The sequence below is a fragment of the Armigeres subalbatus genome, chromosome 1 (genome assembly GCF_024139115.2).
Source record: "Armigeres subalbatus isolate Guangzhou_Male chromosome 1, GZ_Asu_2, whole genome shotgun sequence".
NCBI classification, from domain to species: domain Eukaryota; kingdom Metazoa; phylum Arthropoda; class Insecta; order Diptera; family Culicidae; genus Armigeres; species Armigeres subalbatus.
This window is the reverse complement of record NC_085139.1, coordinates 214,702,151-214,718,061: the sequence shown is the minus strand read 5'-3', so window position 1 is coordinate 214,718,061 and position 15,911 is coordinate 214,702,151. Positions and strand designations below refer to the sequence as shown.

Sequence of the window (15,911 nt, the reverse complement as noted above, 5' to 3'; positions counted from 1 at the left end):
CGGGCACCGCGTTTCGGAGCGGCCCCCAGGGAGCTCATCCCCTGGAGACTGTCTCCCCCGTTTTTGTGTCTGCTCCTTTGGAGCAGTCACACCCGACGTGCCCGCGAATACTTGAGCGGATTTCACGGGTTTGCACCTGACCGTCCCGACCGCCCTCTCCAGCTTGGCGTCCAACACATAAATATATGAAAAATAGAAAAAAAGAAAACGTTGAACACAAGCACTGCGTTGTCATAAGTTCTGAAGAAAACTATCAAGCTCGCACTGAAGTCGATCTAGAGTGCTTAGAGAGTGAAATCGAATCAACTACTAAATGATTGACAGTTCGCAACCAGTACTGCAATTTCTCATTTTAAAAGAGATATGTCACTATGTAAACAGCTGCCCCTTTCAATATCTACATATATTAACGCAAAGGATGAATGATATGCTACAATAATCTCAAAAATATTTATTCCGTTACAGGGCATGAAAGTGTGCAATATCTGCTTTATTTCTGTTTTTTAGAATAATGACATTTCTTTAATCCACCAAGTTGAAAGTGGTAACTCGGTAGAATCAAAATATTATTCTTTACGTCAGCGGTTCTCAACCTTCAAACATTTGCATTAATTGAGGTACCCCCTCTTGAAAGTAGGCTACCAAGCCTTTTGAAAGAATAATTCCGAGCTCTTTGAAGGGAGGCTTCCGAGCCTCTTGAACGGAACTTCTGAATCGCTCGAAAGTAGGCTTCCGCAGCTCTTGACAAGAGGATTCTTAGTTTCTTGTAAGGAGGCTTCCAAGCCTCTTGAAAAGAGGCTTCCGAACCTCTTGAAAGGAGGCTTCCGAACCTCTTGAAAGAAGGCTTCTGAGCCTCTTGAAAGGAGGCTTCCAAGCCTCTTGAAAGGAGACTCTGCCTCTTGAAAGGAGACTACCAAGCCTCTTGGAAGTAGGCTTCCAAGCCTCTTGAAAAGGTGACTTCCAAGCCTCTTGAAAAGGTGGCTTCCAAGCCTCTTAAAAAGGTGGCTTCCAAGCCTCTTGAAAAGGTGGCTTCCAAGCCTCTTGAAAAGGTGGCTTCCAAGCCTCTTGAAAAGATGGCTTCCAAGCCTCGTGAAAGAAGGCTTCCAAGCCTCTTGAAGAGAGGCTTCCAAGCCTCTTGAAAGGAGGCTTCCAAGCCTCTTGAAAGGAGGCTTCCAAGCCTCTTGAAAGGAGGCTTCCAAGCCTCTTGAAAGGAGGCTTCCAAGCCTCTTGAAAGGAGGCTTCCAAGCCTCTTGAAAGAGGGCTTATGAGCCTCTTGAAAGCCTCTGGAAAAGAGGCTTCCGAACCTCTTGAAAGGAGGCTTCCGAGCCTCTTGAAAGAAGCCTTCCGAACCTTTTGAATAAAGCTTTCGAGCCTCTTGAAAGGAAACTTTTGAAAAAATCCTTCCGAGCCTCTTGTAGGGAGGCTTCCGAGATTTTTGAAAAAAGGCTTCCGAACCTCTTGAAAGGATCCTGCCGAGCTTTTTGAAAAAAAGGCCCCGGCTCTCTTAAAACGAGGCATCCGGGCCTCTTGCCAGGAGACACAGGCCTTTAGAACTTTTCGAAAGAAGACTTCTGAACATCTTGAAAAGAGGCATTCTTGCTGCTCTGAAGAAGGCTTCCGAGAAGCGTAGAAAGATGCTTCTAAACCTTTTGCAACGAAGCAATAGAGCTTTTCTAAAAAAAAGGCCTACATGCCTCTCAAACGAAGGCTTCCAAACCTTTAGATTCTAGATTTTAGTTCAAAAGCATGTTTCTAACATATTATTCAACATTTTGTTTAGATCAGGTAGATTGCATTGAAGATTTTTTAAATTTTCTCATTCGACATTTGTCCGTTTGATCTTTTGTTCCGCAGCCCTTCATACGCTGTTCTAGTTGAGGAAAGCAGGGTTCAATTAGCTTTGATTTACTGATCGCCATGCATATTATGTACAAGACAAAGTTTTGAAATAAAAAAATCACAATAATCAAAACTTCATCAATAAGTTCCGAATGGAATTGTAATACGTACGCCATTATGCATTTTCATCCGAGGTACCCCCTAGGACCAGCGAAGGTACCCCAGGGTACATGTACCCAGGTTGAGAACCGCTGCTTTACATATAGGGAAGTGCACCGGTTTTGGCCAACTTAGTGCCTATTTTGGCCAACCCTGAAAAATACATATTTGTCCAAAATAATCGATTAGTTGAAAGCAGCGTTGAATCGTGAGGGATATATCTCTTGTTGGAACCAATAAAACCCTCCCGAATTGCTTTATTTTTGGAGTTATTCGCAAAATTGGCCAAATTAGGAACATGGCCAAAACCGGTACAGTTCCCCTATATCTATTGAAGTAATTTAGAAATTTTAATTTTAAAACAAAGCACAACATCCTTTCATGCGAAATTGATCAAAGAACCCACGATACTTTCATTTGGTCGAGTGAGATAGAAAAAGGCGCTTTGCTCTCTGTCTTATGACGATCACGACCTTTTGCATGCAGTACTGTACTGTACTGTAGTACTAGTCACAACAAAAACAACCAGAGCAAGATCGGGCCGTCTAGTAATTTTTAAAATGGATTATGTTTTTATAAGTTTTTATCACGAAATCCGTTGTGTTGCACAACAACACTTTTAAATCGGCAAAGCACGCCCCATTAATTTACCAGCCAATGACTTTAATATTTTCTAGATCGTTGTCAGCACCTGCAGGTCACAAATGAGCGAGAACGCATCCCGCTATTTAACCAAATTAATTATCTATTATTTACCGTAACAACTTGCGAAAAAGCTTCTGACTCGTCATCATCGTCGTCGTCGTGGTTCGCGGTGTCAGTGCCATTTGCTATCAACTAACCGCCAAAGGCACACGCGGATGCATGCTGTTTAGCATTGATCGTGAAAAACTCACCCACTCTGCTGACCCATGCACGCGTGGCGCACGGCACAAATCGATGCCAACGGTCGACATATGGATACGCACCATTAGCACCGGCTATTTTACGGCCAGTTGTGCAACTCCGACTAGAACCTGCTCGACGCTCGGTTGGCCTGGTCCGGGTGCAGTGTTGTTTACAACAACATCAACGGCAACGGATCGAAGACTATGTACTTTGTTGATCTGTCCTCAATTCTGGTAATTTATATTTGATCATCTTAGATAGGTTCTAAGTCGGTTCACATGGTTTGTGAAGTTCTTATGGTTTGCAAGCATCACACGGTGGGGTATTTGTTCATTCTGTATGTATTCTCCACATGAAGCAGATGTAGCCATAAAGCCCGTTACAAAGGTTCTCGTATCGCAATATAATACAAAGAAATCTAGCCAGTGTACAAATGTATACTTCGCAGTTTTGGCCAGCTAAATTCAATAAATAAGCAACTGTGCGTTGACTGAAAAGTACCAATAAGCAATTCATCGGTTTCAGGGTCGAAAAAAACATTGTTTCTCGAAGCATTTTCAGTAACAATATCTTGATCCAGAGAACGCTCTTAAGTTTATGTACCCCATTATAATGTCCATCAACGACACTTGCATAATCCCCCATCTCGGCTTACATGACCCTATCCGGAACAAAGTGCTCTTGTCACACGATCGGCATTGCCAAATGACATATGGCTATGCACCGCCGCTGTGGCTACAACTGCAAATAAATCCGAGTCGGATTTCCGCAAATCTTCACCCACCACCATGCTGACGGGTTTCGTTTGCGCCAAGATACCAAACAACTTGTTCGCCATGCTCGCAGCCTAGACATCGACTACGAACAACAACATAACCTCAATAAATGTACGGAGTACGTACATAGTATGTAAGCGGGTTGGTCATTGGGCTGTAATTGAGCGGATCATGCGATCAGTTCTCACACGAGTCGATAGCACCATACAGAACCTCAGAACCTGTTCCACGTGCTTATCCACTCCACTGAAAATAAAACATATCTTCGGTGACACTGACATCATATGTGAAGAATTGCACGCCAAATCTGTGGGGCGCAAATGATCGTAAATTAAGTTACTAGTTGCATCGATCGGAGCAGATCGATAGTTACCTTCTTTGGTTGATTCTCTTGATGAAGAATGTCGCACCATGCTCTAGAATGTTCGTACTAGTATTGGGAAAATATAAACTAACAATGAACAACCCCTCTTTCATCGTTCACAGGGATCGAAGGTCTGGAGCACGTTGGCACGATCGACCCGATGAAGATCAACAAGATTCGCATCCTGCAGGGCGATGGGCCCGTCAGCGTGAACGCATCTTTGGGCAAAGTGGTGGTGACCGGTTTCTCCAATACAAAAGTAGTTCGCAATGTGTACGTGTTCGTTCCCTGACGGATGATTGGTTTTCATGGGGGCAAGTAATTTCTATTCTCAGATTTCCACCCATAGTGTCAGCAGCAAGGACTTCAGCTGGGAAACGCACATCAGGTTGCCGAAAATGCGCATCGAGGGAAGCTACCACATGCAGGGACGGATCCTGGTGATTCCGCTGAACGGCCACGGGAAGTGCTGGTTCGAACCGAGTGAGTATGGGTGGTTTTCGTTTGTGAGTTGTTTTCAATGGCTCGATATTATTTTTGCCTCATTTGTTTTATAATTCCAAAAATATTTTAAGAAATGTTGAGAAAGTGTGGAGAAATCTGATGTACCTTGAGGAAAATTTCTTGGAAAGACCTGAAATTTTAAAAGGATTTCTTTGATGACAAATGATGAGAAGTTTATAAACTAGGCCTGTAAACGGTAGAAATGTTTTCCTGCTTTCCTTTTGTTCAATTCGAATAAAAACTTCAAGAGTTGCATAAACTTTAGACGTACGACTGCTAAACTTAGCAAAACCCGCCATTTCTAAAAGGAGCTAAAAGAGCACGAAGTTTTCACAAAATTAAAAATTAAACTAGCGATATAAACTAACTAAAATTTAGAATAATATTCATTGGCAGTTCAAAATAATTTCCCGTTGAAGATCAAAACCATTTATGTTCCAACATCTCCGAGCAATTCTTGAACAGCGATTGTTGGAGCAAAAGTTTTTCGAATAGAAAATCAAAACCTTAGAAGAGTTGAAAGTTTACAGCGAGACGGGTTTGAGCAACGGGAATCTGGAGAAGACGTTTCGCAGTGGATTGAAGATGTAGATCGTGGTGAGGTTGCCCGAAATTCTGGCGTGGTAGAAGAGTTTCTACATGAACAATATAGGGCTCTGTCCAGACCTATTGAACAGCCAATACGACAAGCAAGCCAGCAACATCATTCGCTATTTAGGAGCACATCTCCGGATTTCGCTCCCGAACAACGCACACAAGGTCGACGATTCTTCCGATGAATCCAGCATGTATGTAAATACATTACTAGACTAGGCCATATCTCAACCTGAAACGATCCTTGCGGAGGAGACAGTTTGTGTCCTCAATTTAAGTCAGCTAACAGGACCTAACGGAGGTTTTCGAAAACTCTGAGAATTGTTCTTTTTTCAAAGAACACCTCGTCTACGCAGATGTCTAGTCAACTTTGAGCTAAAATCTGGTGGCGATAATAAAAGTGTGTGGATCGAAAGACTTCTTGTATACCACTTCACTAAAGTTTGAACTGATTGACAAGACAAATACGCAACACTCAAGACGGCCTTACAGTTAAGATTAAAATACGTATACGTAAAGATTATAACGTGGTTGAATTAAATGGCATTGTACGTACTCGTTTTATGACAAGCGAAAACATTCTACCAAAAATTTCAAAAAAAAAAATTATGCTGTTGAAATTGCTTCATAAACACTTTCAGGAACTACTTCGAATAGTCTTACAATAAATCCATCATGAGCTCTTCCCAAAAGAGTAAGTCACTAGAGCAGTTTCTGGAGGAATTTTCAGAAAAAATGGGGGATTTAGATGTAAATACCTGAAGGAATTTACAGAAATGGTGGAAGAATTTCTCGAAAATTCCCAGAAGAATTACCGGAAGAATCCCTGGAGAAACTTTTAGAAGAAATTTCATGGCGTGGAATTTAGCAGAATTACTGAAGAGTTCTTCAATTTCTTGGGAGAATTTGTAGTAGAACACCAGAAAAAAAATAATCAGCAATTTCCAGGCAAATTTTATAAGAAATATTGGTAGTATTTCTATAGGTGATATATTCTGTATAAAATTTCGGAGGAATTTCTGAAGGAATATTCATCTTCTTCTTCTTATTGGCATTACATCCCCACTCTGGGACAAAGGCGCCTCACAGCATAGTGTTCATTAAGCACTTCCACAGTTATTAACTGCGAGGTTTCTAAGCCAAGTTACCATTTTTGCATTCGTATATCATGAGGCTAACACGATGATCCTTTTATGCCCAGGGAAGTTGAGACAAGTTCCAATCCGAAAACTATCTAGACCGGCACCGGGAATCGAACCCAGCAACCCTCAGCATGGTCTTGCTTTGTAGCCGCGCATCTCACCGCACGGCTAAGGAGGGCCCCAGTAATATTTGCAAGAATTCCAGCAATAACGTCCAGAGAAATTTGTGGAGAAACTTCCACACGAATTACTGAACAAATTCGTGAGAAATTCGTTGAGGAACTTCAGGATGATCTCCTGCAGAAGCATAAAAAATGATAGAGAAATTACCACCGGAATACCTGGAAAAACTTCCGAAGGATTTCCTGATGGAACTTCCGGAGGAATTCCTGAAAGAACTTCCGAAGGAACTTCCGTAGGAATTCGTGGAGGAACTTCTGAAGGAATTCCTGGAGGATCTTCCGAAAGAATTCCTGGGGGAACTTTCGAAGGAATTCCTGGAGGAACTTCCGAACTCCTGGAGGAGCTTCCAAAGGAACTCATGGAAGAACTTCCGAAGGAACTCCTGGAGGAACTTCCGAAGGAATTCCTGGAGGAACTTCCGAAGGAATTTCTGGAGGAACTTCCGAAGGAATTCCTTCATCCTATCGGTACATCTAGAAATCACCGCTGTAGATAAAATACCAAATCGACCACGTTCTGATTAACGAACGACACTTCTCCAAAATTATCTACATCAAGCCATATCGTGGCGCTAACATCGACCACTATCTGATGATGGTTAAACCGCACCCAAAACTATCCGTCGTCAGCAATGTTCGGTACCGATGGCCTGAACCTACCTGAGCGACTGAACCTACCAGACGTTGTCACTGCAAAAGCGAATAGCGTTACCGGAAGAGAGTAGTAGCTCGTTGGGGCCCATCTTGAAAACTGCTGGACTATGGTTAAAGCAGCCATTAACGGCGTTGCTGGCGTCATTATTATTGAATGAAAATTTTCCACCAATTTGTTTGATGGACCTTGAGATGTCTCAACGCGACTCACTAATGTTAATGCGAGGAATAAAACCTAGATCTCAAATAATTCCACTTTTTGATTACGGATGTACTTTTTGGACTTGTTTCTTGAAGAAATTTCAGAAAACTCACACTAATTTTGAACACTTTTTCAAATGGGCTTGGTAGTCATATGGCTACTACTTCTGCCTCATACGCAGGAGGTCGTGGGTTCTACATACTGAGGTCCCCGCAGCCCACCGCTAACGAGCAGCATGGCATTGCTTTCTACCTCAAATCGCGGGCATGCGAACATCACATGCTCTGCCGACTCTACCTCACCTACACAATCAGCACAATCAGCACACTCCATGAAGCCAAACCTGTGTAGGAATTTTTAAAGCAACCATGTTCAGCCAACACCTGTGTTAGGTGGAAGTTGACCTGGCCATGTTTTCTATCGACCCAGTTGGACAAATCCAGAATCAGTCTGTGGGTCCAACGACCGTTGACTGCGGTGTCCCATGCTCTTTGACATTTGAGCAGCGAGCTATAACGCACACCGCCTTATATGATATGGTGCGATATTCGCTCGCGACACGTAGGCACATCCACCAAGCCACGACGTCAAAATCATCATAGGAGATTTGAACGCTCAGGTTGGCCAAGAGGAGGAGTTTAGACCGACTATTGGGAAGCTCAGCGCTTACCGGCTGACGAACGAAAACGGCCTAAGACCAATTGATCTCGCCATTACCAAGAATATGGCCATTCGCAGCACCTACTTCCAACACAGCCTCCCGTATCGGTACACCTGGAGATCACCACTGCAAACAGAATCACAAATCGACGTTCTGATTAATGGATGGCACTTCTCCGACATTATAGACGTCAGGACAGGAGGGGCCCTCCTTAGCCGTGCGGTAAGATGCGCGGCTACAAAGCAAGACCATGCTGAGGGTGGCTGGGTTCGATTCCCGGTGCCGGTCTAGGCAATTTTCGGATTGGAAATTGTCTCGACTTCCCTGGGCATAAAAGTATCATCGTGTTAGCCTCATGATATACGAATGCAAAAATGGTAACTCCCCAGGTAACCAGTAAGCATTATATAAAGCATTTAAGTGGCATTATATGCGCCTTTACTGCAAAACATTAAATGCCAATAAGCCCTGTAGTCGCCTTTAATGCTATTTTAATGCAGGTTTTGGCCCAATATATGGCTGCTTAAATGCTCAATCCTACTTTATCGATAAAGCAGAAATTTTGCTGAATAGCATTTATTCAGCATCTGCAATGCTGAATAAATGCTTAATTTTTAAAACAAGAAAAAAAGTTTTGGCATTTTTTTCTAATTCTTTTTTTACATAGTTTTTTTTTCATATTATTATTTATATCGCTATTGTATTTTCATATTTGAAATGGAACATAATTTTTAAACTTTCTTCGAGCGGGATTCGAACTCGCGCTCTTGCCATTCGACTCTGTAGTTGTCATCGCCCTTACCAGCTGGCCCATAAGAGAGACATGGTAGTGAGAATAATTTTACCCAACATAAACAAAATCCCCTTCAGGAACATTGAAACAAAATCTAACTCATCTCAGAATGCAACCGTCACAAACGTCATACCCAGTTGCAATGTAACAGCTACAGTAGTGCTGCTTTAATGCATCCATCGAAAATAGTGCAATGGAATAATAAAATGTAGCTAAACTATGTAATATATGGTTCCATATGGTTCCATATTGGAAAACGTTTGACGTATGAACACTAAAGGCCTTAAAGTGGCACTAATGTAGCTGTTCCATTGCACTTAACGAAAAACAACATTGTGCATTCCAAATGCTATTTTAAGACTATGCATCTCATGATTGCTTTGAGAATGCTTATTTAGAACAGCCAGGTTTTCGAAATGCTTATATACAGCATGGAGCATATGCAATGCCAGTATAATGCTACTATAGTGCTTACTTTAATGCTTATTGGTTACCTGGGTTGGCTTAGAAACCTCGCAGTTAATAACTGTGGAAGTGCTTAATGAACACTAAGCTGCGAGGCGGCTCTGTCCCAGTGTAGGGATGTAATGCCAATAAGAAGAAGAAGAAGAAGACATATCGTGGCGCTAACATCGACTCTGACCACTATCTGGTGATGGTTAAACTGCGCCCAATCCTTCATCAACAATGTTCGGTACCGACGACCGCCGCGGTACGACGTAGAGCGACTGAAGCAACCTGATGTCGCCACTGCATACGCGCAGCATCTCGAGGCAGCGTTGCCGGAAGAGGGTGAGCTCGATGGGGCCCCTCTTGAGGACTGCTGGAATACAGTCAAAGCAGCCATTAACGACGCAGCGGAGAACAACGTCGGGTATATGGGTCGAAGTCGACGGAACGATTGGTTCGACGAAGAGTGCAGACATATTCTGGAGGAGAAGGACGCAGCGCGGGGGGTGGTCGTGCTGCAGCAAGGTACCCGGCAGATCGTGGATCGTTGTAGTCGGAAGCGGAGACAGCAGACCCGCCTTTTTCAGGAGAAGAAACGCCGCCTGGAAGAAGCTGAGTGCGAGGAGATGGAACAGAGGTGCCGTTCTCAAGATACACGCAAGTTCTATCAGAAGCTCAACGCATCCCGCAAAGGCCTCGTGCCACGAGCCGAAATGTGCCGGGATAAGGATGGGAGCATCTTGACGGACGAACGTGTGGTGAAAGGTGGAAGCAGCACTACGAGGAACATTTGAATGGCGCTGAGAGTACAGGCAGTGAAAGTCAAGGCAGCGGAGGAGATGACTACGTCAGTTCAGCGGACGATGGAAGCCAACCAGCCCCCACCTTGAGGGAAGTTAAGGATGCCATTCAACAGCCAAAGACCAATAAAGCAGCTGGTAAGGATGGTATCGGAGCTGAGCTCATCAAGATGGCCCCGGAAAAGCTGGTCACTTGCCTGCACAAACTGATAGTCAGAATCTGGGAAACCGAACAGCTACCGGAGGAGTGGAAGGAAGGGGTTATATGCCCCATCTACAAGAAAGGCGACAAACTGGAGTGTGAGAACTATCGAGCGATCACCAACCTTAAAGCCGACAACAAAGTGACCTCCCAGATCATCTTCCGTCGTCTGTCACCATTAGTGAATGAGTCCGTGGGAAGTTATCAAGCCGGCTTCGTTGACGTGAATACCAGGTCCCAACGCACCATCTGTTAGTTGATTTCAAGGCGGCATACGACAGTATAGACCGCGTAGAGCTATGGAAAATTATGGACGAGAACAGCTTCCCTGGGAAGCTTACCAGACTGATCAAAGCAACGGTGGATGGTGTGCAAAACTGTGTGAAGATTTCGGGCGAACACTCCAGTTCGTTCGGATCGCACCGGGGACTAAGACAAGGTGATGGACTTTCGTGCCTGTTGTTCAACATTGCGCTAGAAGGTGTCATGCGGAGAGCCGGGTGTAACAGCCGGGGTACGATTTTCAACAGATCCAGTCAATTTATTTGCTTCGCGGATGACATGGACATTGTCGGCCGAACATTTGCAAAGGTGGCAGAACTGTACACCCGCCTGAAACGTGAAGCAACAAAAGTTGGACTGGTGGTGAATGCGTCAAAGACAAAGTACATGCTTCTGGGCGGAACCGAGCGCGACAGGGCCCGCCTGGGAAGCAGTGTTACGATAGACGGGGATACCTTCGAGGTGGTCGAGGAATTCGTCTACCTCGGATCCTTGCTAACGGCTGACAACAACGTTAGTCGTGAAATACGAAGGCGCATCATCTGTGGAAGTCGGGCCTACTACGGGCTCCAGAAGAAACTGCGGTCAAAAAAGATTCGTCACCGCACCAAATGTGTCATATACAAAACGCTAATAAGACCTGTTGTCCTCTGCGGCATGAAACATGGACAATGCTCGAGGAGGACTTGCAAGCACTCGGAGTATTCGAGAGACGGGTGTTTAGGACTATCTTTGTGCAAGAAGACGGTGTGTTGCGGCGAATAATGAACCACGAGCTCATCCAACTCTACGGCAAACCCAGTATCCAGAAGGTAGCTGAAGCCAGAAGGCTACGATGGACAGGACTTGTTGCAAAAATGCCGGACAGCAACCCTGCAAAGACGGTGTTCGCTTCCGATCCGGCAGGAACGAGACGGCGTGGAGCGCAGCGAGCGAGATGGGTAGACCAGGTGCAAAACGACTTGGCGAGCGTGGGGCGTATCCGAGGATGGAGAGATGCGGCCTCGAACCGTGTATTGTGGCGTCAAATTGTTGATTCAGTGTTATCTGTTTAGATGTAAACTAAATAAATGAAAAAATGAATGAATACAGCGCGAGTTTTGTTCTCGTTTGCAGACTTCGGGACTTAAGCTGGTTACGAAGTCCGTAATAAGCCCTATTTGCAGCTGCAATACGCCTTTTCACCTCGAAACATCATTGTCGCACGTTACTAATGTTCCAAGATACACAAATTCTTCTAACATTTCAAATAATATCGATATCGTCCGCAAATCCCAGGAGCATATGTGATCTTGTGATAATGGTACCGCTTCTTTGCACACCAGCTCTCCTAATCGCTACCTCAGGCGCTATAATAAACAGTAGATTCGAGAGTGCGTCATCCTGCTTTAATACATCTAAAGTAACAAATGACGTCGATATTTCATCCGCAACCCTTACACTTGATTTCGATTCGTCCAACGTTATACGAATCTGCCGTATGCCGAATGCCACTTTGAAATCAATAAACAGATGATGTATCTGCAAGTTGTACTCCCGGAATTTATCAAGGATTTGTCTCAGGGTAAACATTTGATCCTTTGTTGATCGGCCCTCACGAAAATCTGCTTGATATTCGCCGACGAAGGACTCTTCAAGCGGTCTCAATCTGTTGAACAGAATACGGGACATGATTTTGTACGCTGAATTAAGGAAAATCCTCGTTAATTGGCGCACTCCAGTCTGTGCTCTTTCTTAAACAGAGGGCAAATGGGGCCGTCCAACCAGCTAGCAGGCACTTCCTCGTCTTCCCATATTTTCGACACAATATGGTGCAGAACTGCATAAAGCTGCTCACAACCATGTTTGAGAAGTTCAGCCGGGAGCTGGTCCTTCCCCGCCGCCTTATTGTTTCTCAGCTCTTAAACAGCTTTTTTAACCCCATCTAGTGTAGGAGACTGCACAGCTTGTCCATCGTCCCCAATATTTATTGTGTTCACCGATGCACCGTCACTTTCACTATTCAACAAAGTCTCGAAGTGTTGCTTCCACCTGTCAGCCACTTCGGTTTTATTTGTCAGCAAATTCCCTTGTTGGTCGTTGCACATGACGCACGCCTTTGACAGACTCATAGAAGCTCCGCATATCGTTCTGCTTCATTTTCCCCTGCGTCTTGCTAATCACTTGTTTTTCATATTCTTTCTTCTTCCTGCGGTGGGTTCTTTTTTCGGCTGCTCTTGCTTCCTTGTACCGATCTCTATTCGATCGGGTACCCGACATCAACATCCGGCTTCTGGCAAAGTTCATCTCGTCCAGGGTTGTTAATCGTTAATTTATCGTTATCGCCGATAAAGTTAATTGTGTTCAACGTTATCGGTTGCTACGATAAAGATGCATCAACTCAGTAATTATCGGAGTTCGATAATTCAACGTTAATTTAACGTAAGTTAACTCGATAATTTTGCAACAATGTGGTTACTAGATTACGAGGAAAAAAGTTATGTATAATTTTGACAGGAGTCAAGAATTATGTAAACTGATCTTTTCCAAAATTTCTCAATGATGACCCTCATTGTAGCAGGTTAACCAGAGATGATTTTGATTGAAGCGGGACTTTCTAAAAAAATGCTCAATGGCGTATAGGCACGGAACGAAGAAAAACCAAGTGTTCTGTCATTGGCTTGATGGACTATTAAGCACTACATAATTGTTTGGAATATATGGCACTGGCTACAAATTCAACGCGAATATTTGTGCTAACCAGACAGACTTGCTTTGAGATGGAGACATATCTATTGAGAACGCATGATGATTTTTTTTTAGACAATCTTCATCGGATAATCAAGAAGATGTAGCTGGAATCGGAATACTTCGGGATTTAGAATTGGGTTTCAACTGCTAAAGAAAATGCGATTCTTTATTATGGAAAACCGCGACTATCTGTGAAATTGAATGAATGATCATAAGAATGTGTTTGATCAATTTGAAACCCAACTTAATTGCAAGATTTAAATGAGTTACCTACCTAATATTTCGGGGCAATGCTAGAAAAGCATATTGCAAAACCAACTTGTAAATATTATATTTTTTACCTGCAGGACATATTACAGTTAACTCGATAATTATCGATAAATCAACGAAGACTCGATAACGATAACGATAAATCAACGCTCACTTTATCGTCAACGAAGCATCATCGTACATTCGTTATCGATATCGAAGATGGCGTTAAATTAACGACAATAATTTATCGATTAACAACCCTGATCTCGTCTGTCACTGTTTTACACTCCACAACAAACCAACCCGCCCTGGGTTGCTTTTGTGCAGTGCCTACCACTTCTCATGCTGTTCTGCTCACCGGTCCATAGATCGACTCCATAGATTGCCTATTTCCGGGGATTAAACCACCCGACTTGGACGTTAATTTACAATGTTATGAAAACTCATATGTGAATATGTACGTTATGTGGAAGATATTGACTTGGAAAATGTATTGGAGGTAACCACTTTCCCTTCGATGGGACTCGAACCCATGACCCTACAGTACGCTAGACTGGTGCTTTAACCAACTAAGCTACGAAGGACCTCCGTCGGCCTTCGCAACCTAGCGGCTACTGAACGAGCTCGAGATTCCCAAATTGGACGCATAGTCAAATCACTCGCAATCCATTTATCAAGCCAATACTTCCGCATGTGTATTGTACACGTCCACATTAGAGGAGCGTGAGTATTTAGAATGTCTGGCGGCTATACACATTCTTCATCAGCAACGGTACTGATCAAGTGAGGTTGTGTAAGCTATTTGCCAGTCGGTCGTCAAGCTCAGACCCGACCGCATTGCGTAGGCAAGAGCACGCAACTCAAGTTCAGTTCAATCAAAGGTAATTGCCTATTTCCGGGGATTAAACCACCCGACTTGGACGTTAATTTGGGAATCTCGAGCTCGTTCAGTAGCCGCTAGGTTGCGAAGGCCGACGGAGGTCCTTCGTAGCTTAGTTGGTTAAAGCACCAGTCTAGCGTACTGTAGGGTCATGGGTTCGAGTCCCATCGAAGGGAAAGTGGTTACCTCCAATACATTTTCCAAATCAATATCTTCCACATAACGTACATATTCACATATGAGTTTTCATAACATTGTAAATTCCCATAGATTGTTGATGTTGTCGCTAACGTTAATTGCACTTTATTCGTTCGTCAAGCTTCTGGTGGTACTTAGCTGATACTCCTTCCGCCAACAATCGCTGGATATTGTAACGCATCGTTCGCTGTGATCTTTTGTTCGATACAGTTGACAACCGTGATCGAGTTTTACTACTGACAACGAGGTAGTGATCAGACTCAAAGTTATTGTAGAAATTATTGTAGAAACGGAAAAAGAAGCTATTGATTGAATCGCATATATATCCCATAATAATAGGAAACACAGCAAGTATGGGACAGGTGGTGAATATGTGCGAAATTATATATCCTGCTTCCTGCAACTTCAATAAGCACCAATCTGAAGAACACAGAAGATAACCAACGGATTCACCTAAATAGCGCTAAAATGTTGCTTCATATTTTGCAAAATGTATGACATTACAGTAGCCGTTCGATACCTGGAAGTCATTTAGCTGCAATGTTTTTAAACTGCAATTCGATAGTTGCAACAGTTTTGCGGTTATCAGACCGCTAAACTTCAAAACTAAATCAAAGTTGATGACAGCTGGATTGTGTTGCACAATCCTATGCACTTTTATTGCATTTGACGTCGACTGCCAACCGTTTGACGTCTGAAATGCGTTGCAGTTATCGAACGGCTAATGTAATTAGTTCCAATTTCTAATAATAAATGAAAGAAAATTCAATCAACAACAACAAGCATGACCAGTTACAAAACAAACGTCCAAACGAAAAATAGGAGAAGAAACCCCCAAGTAACGCGGTTTGTTGTATTAGTGTAAAAAATACATTTTTCGAACATATAGTATGTTACGTTTTGGTATAAAAAACTGCTTTGATTACTTTTACACGACCCAAACAGCGCGAAAATTATCGATGTTTTCACCGTCTTTCATTCGCAACCTTGTTTTTGATTGCACATTCACAAGACTAAACTTAAGTAATAAGGATGTTTTCAGTAACCGACTTTCAACATGGTTCTGTCAAATTGAATACCAAAACAAAAATGCTGATCAACACGTTCAAAGAAATAAATGTTATGCCAAAAACGAATGAAAACAAGCATGCATGAAATGATGAACACCATTTTAATAATATTAATAAACTTATACAAAATGAATAAATAAATCAAATTTGATTCGAAGTCTCGGTCGAAACATTATATGCGGCTTATGTTCCATTGGCTAACTTTTCATTTTACTTCTCCTAAATTCATGCGCCATTGATTGGAGAAAAATATAACTATGCCAAAGCATAATTTTGAAATTGATATGTA

At 43.0% G+C, this 15,911-nt stretch overlaps 2 protein-coding genes across 3 annotated transcripts in view; one reads left to right on the top strand and one right to left on the bottom strand.

Moving 5' to 3' along the window:
* Positions 1-15,911, bottom strand: part of LOC134210849 (muscle-specific protein 20-like) — a 211,210-nt gene that overhangs the window by 129,763 nt on the left and 65,536 nt on the right. The gene's annotated exons all lie outside the window — the stretch shown is intronic.
* Positions 1-15,911, top strand: part of LOC134210842 (protein takeout-like) — a 40,440-nt gene that overhangs the window by 12,508 nt on the left and 12,021 nt on the right. Inside the window, exons 3-4 of one of the 2 annotated variants that reach the window (XM_062687198.1) lie at positions 4,149-4,285; positions 4,362-4,509. In XM_062687198.1, coding sequence (XP_062543182.1) covers positions 4,149-4,285; positions 4,362-4,509 — 285 coding nt within the window. Of the gene's footprint in view, positions 1-4,148; positions 4,300-4,361; positions 4,510-15,911 lie in introns of both variants that reach the window. The other variant, XM_062687188.1, reaches the window with a different exon arrangement.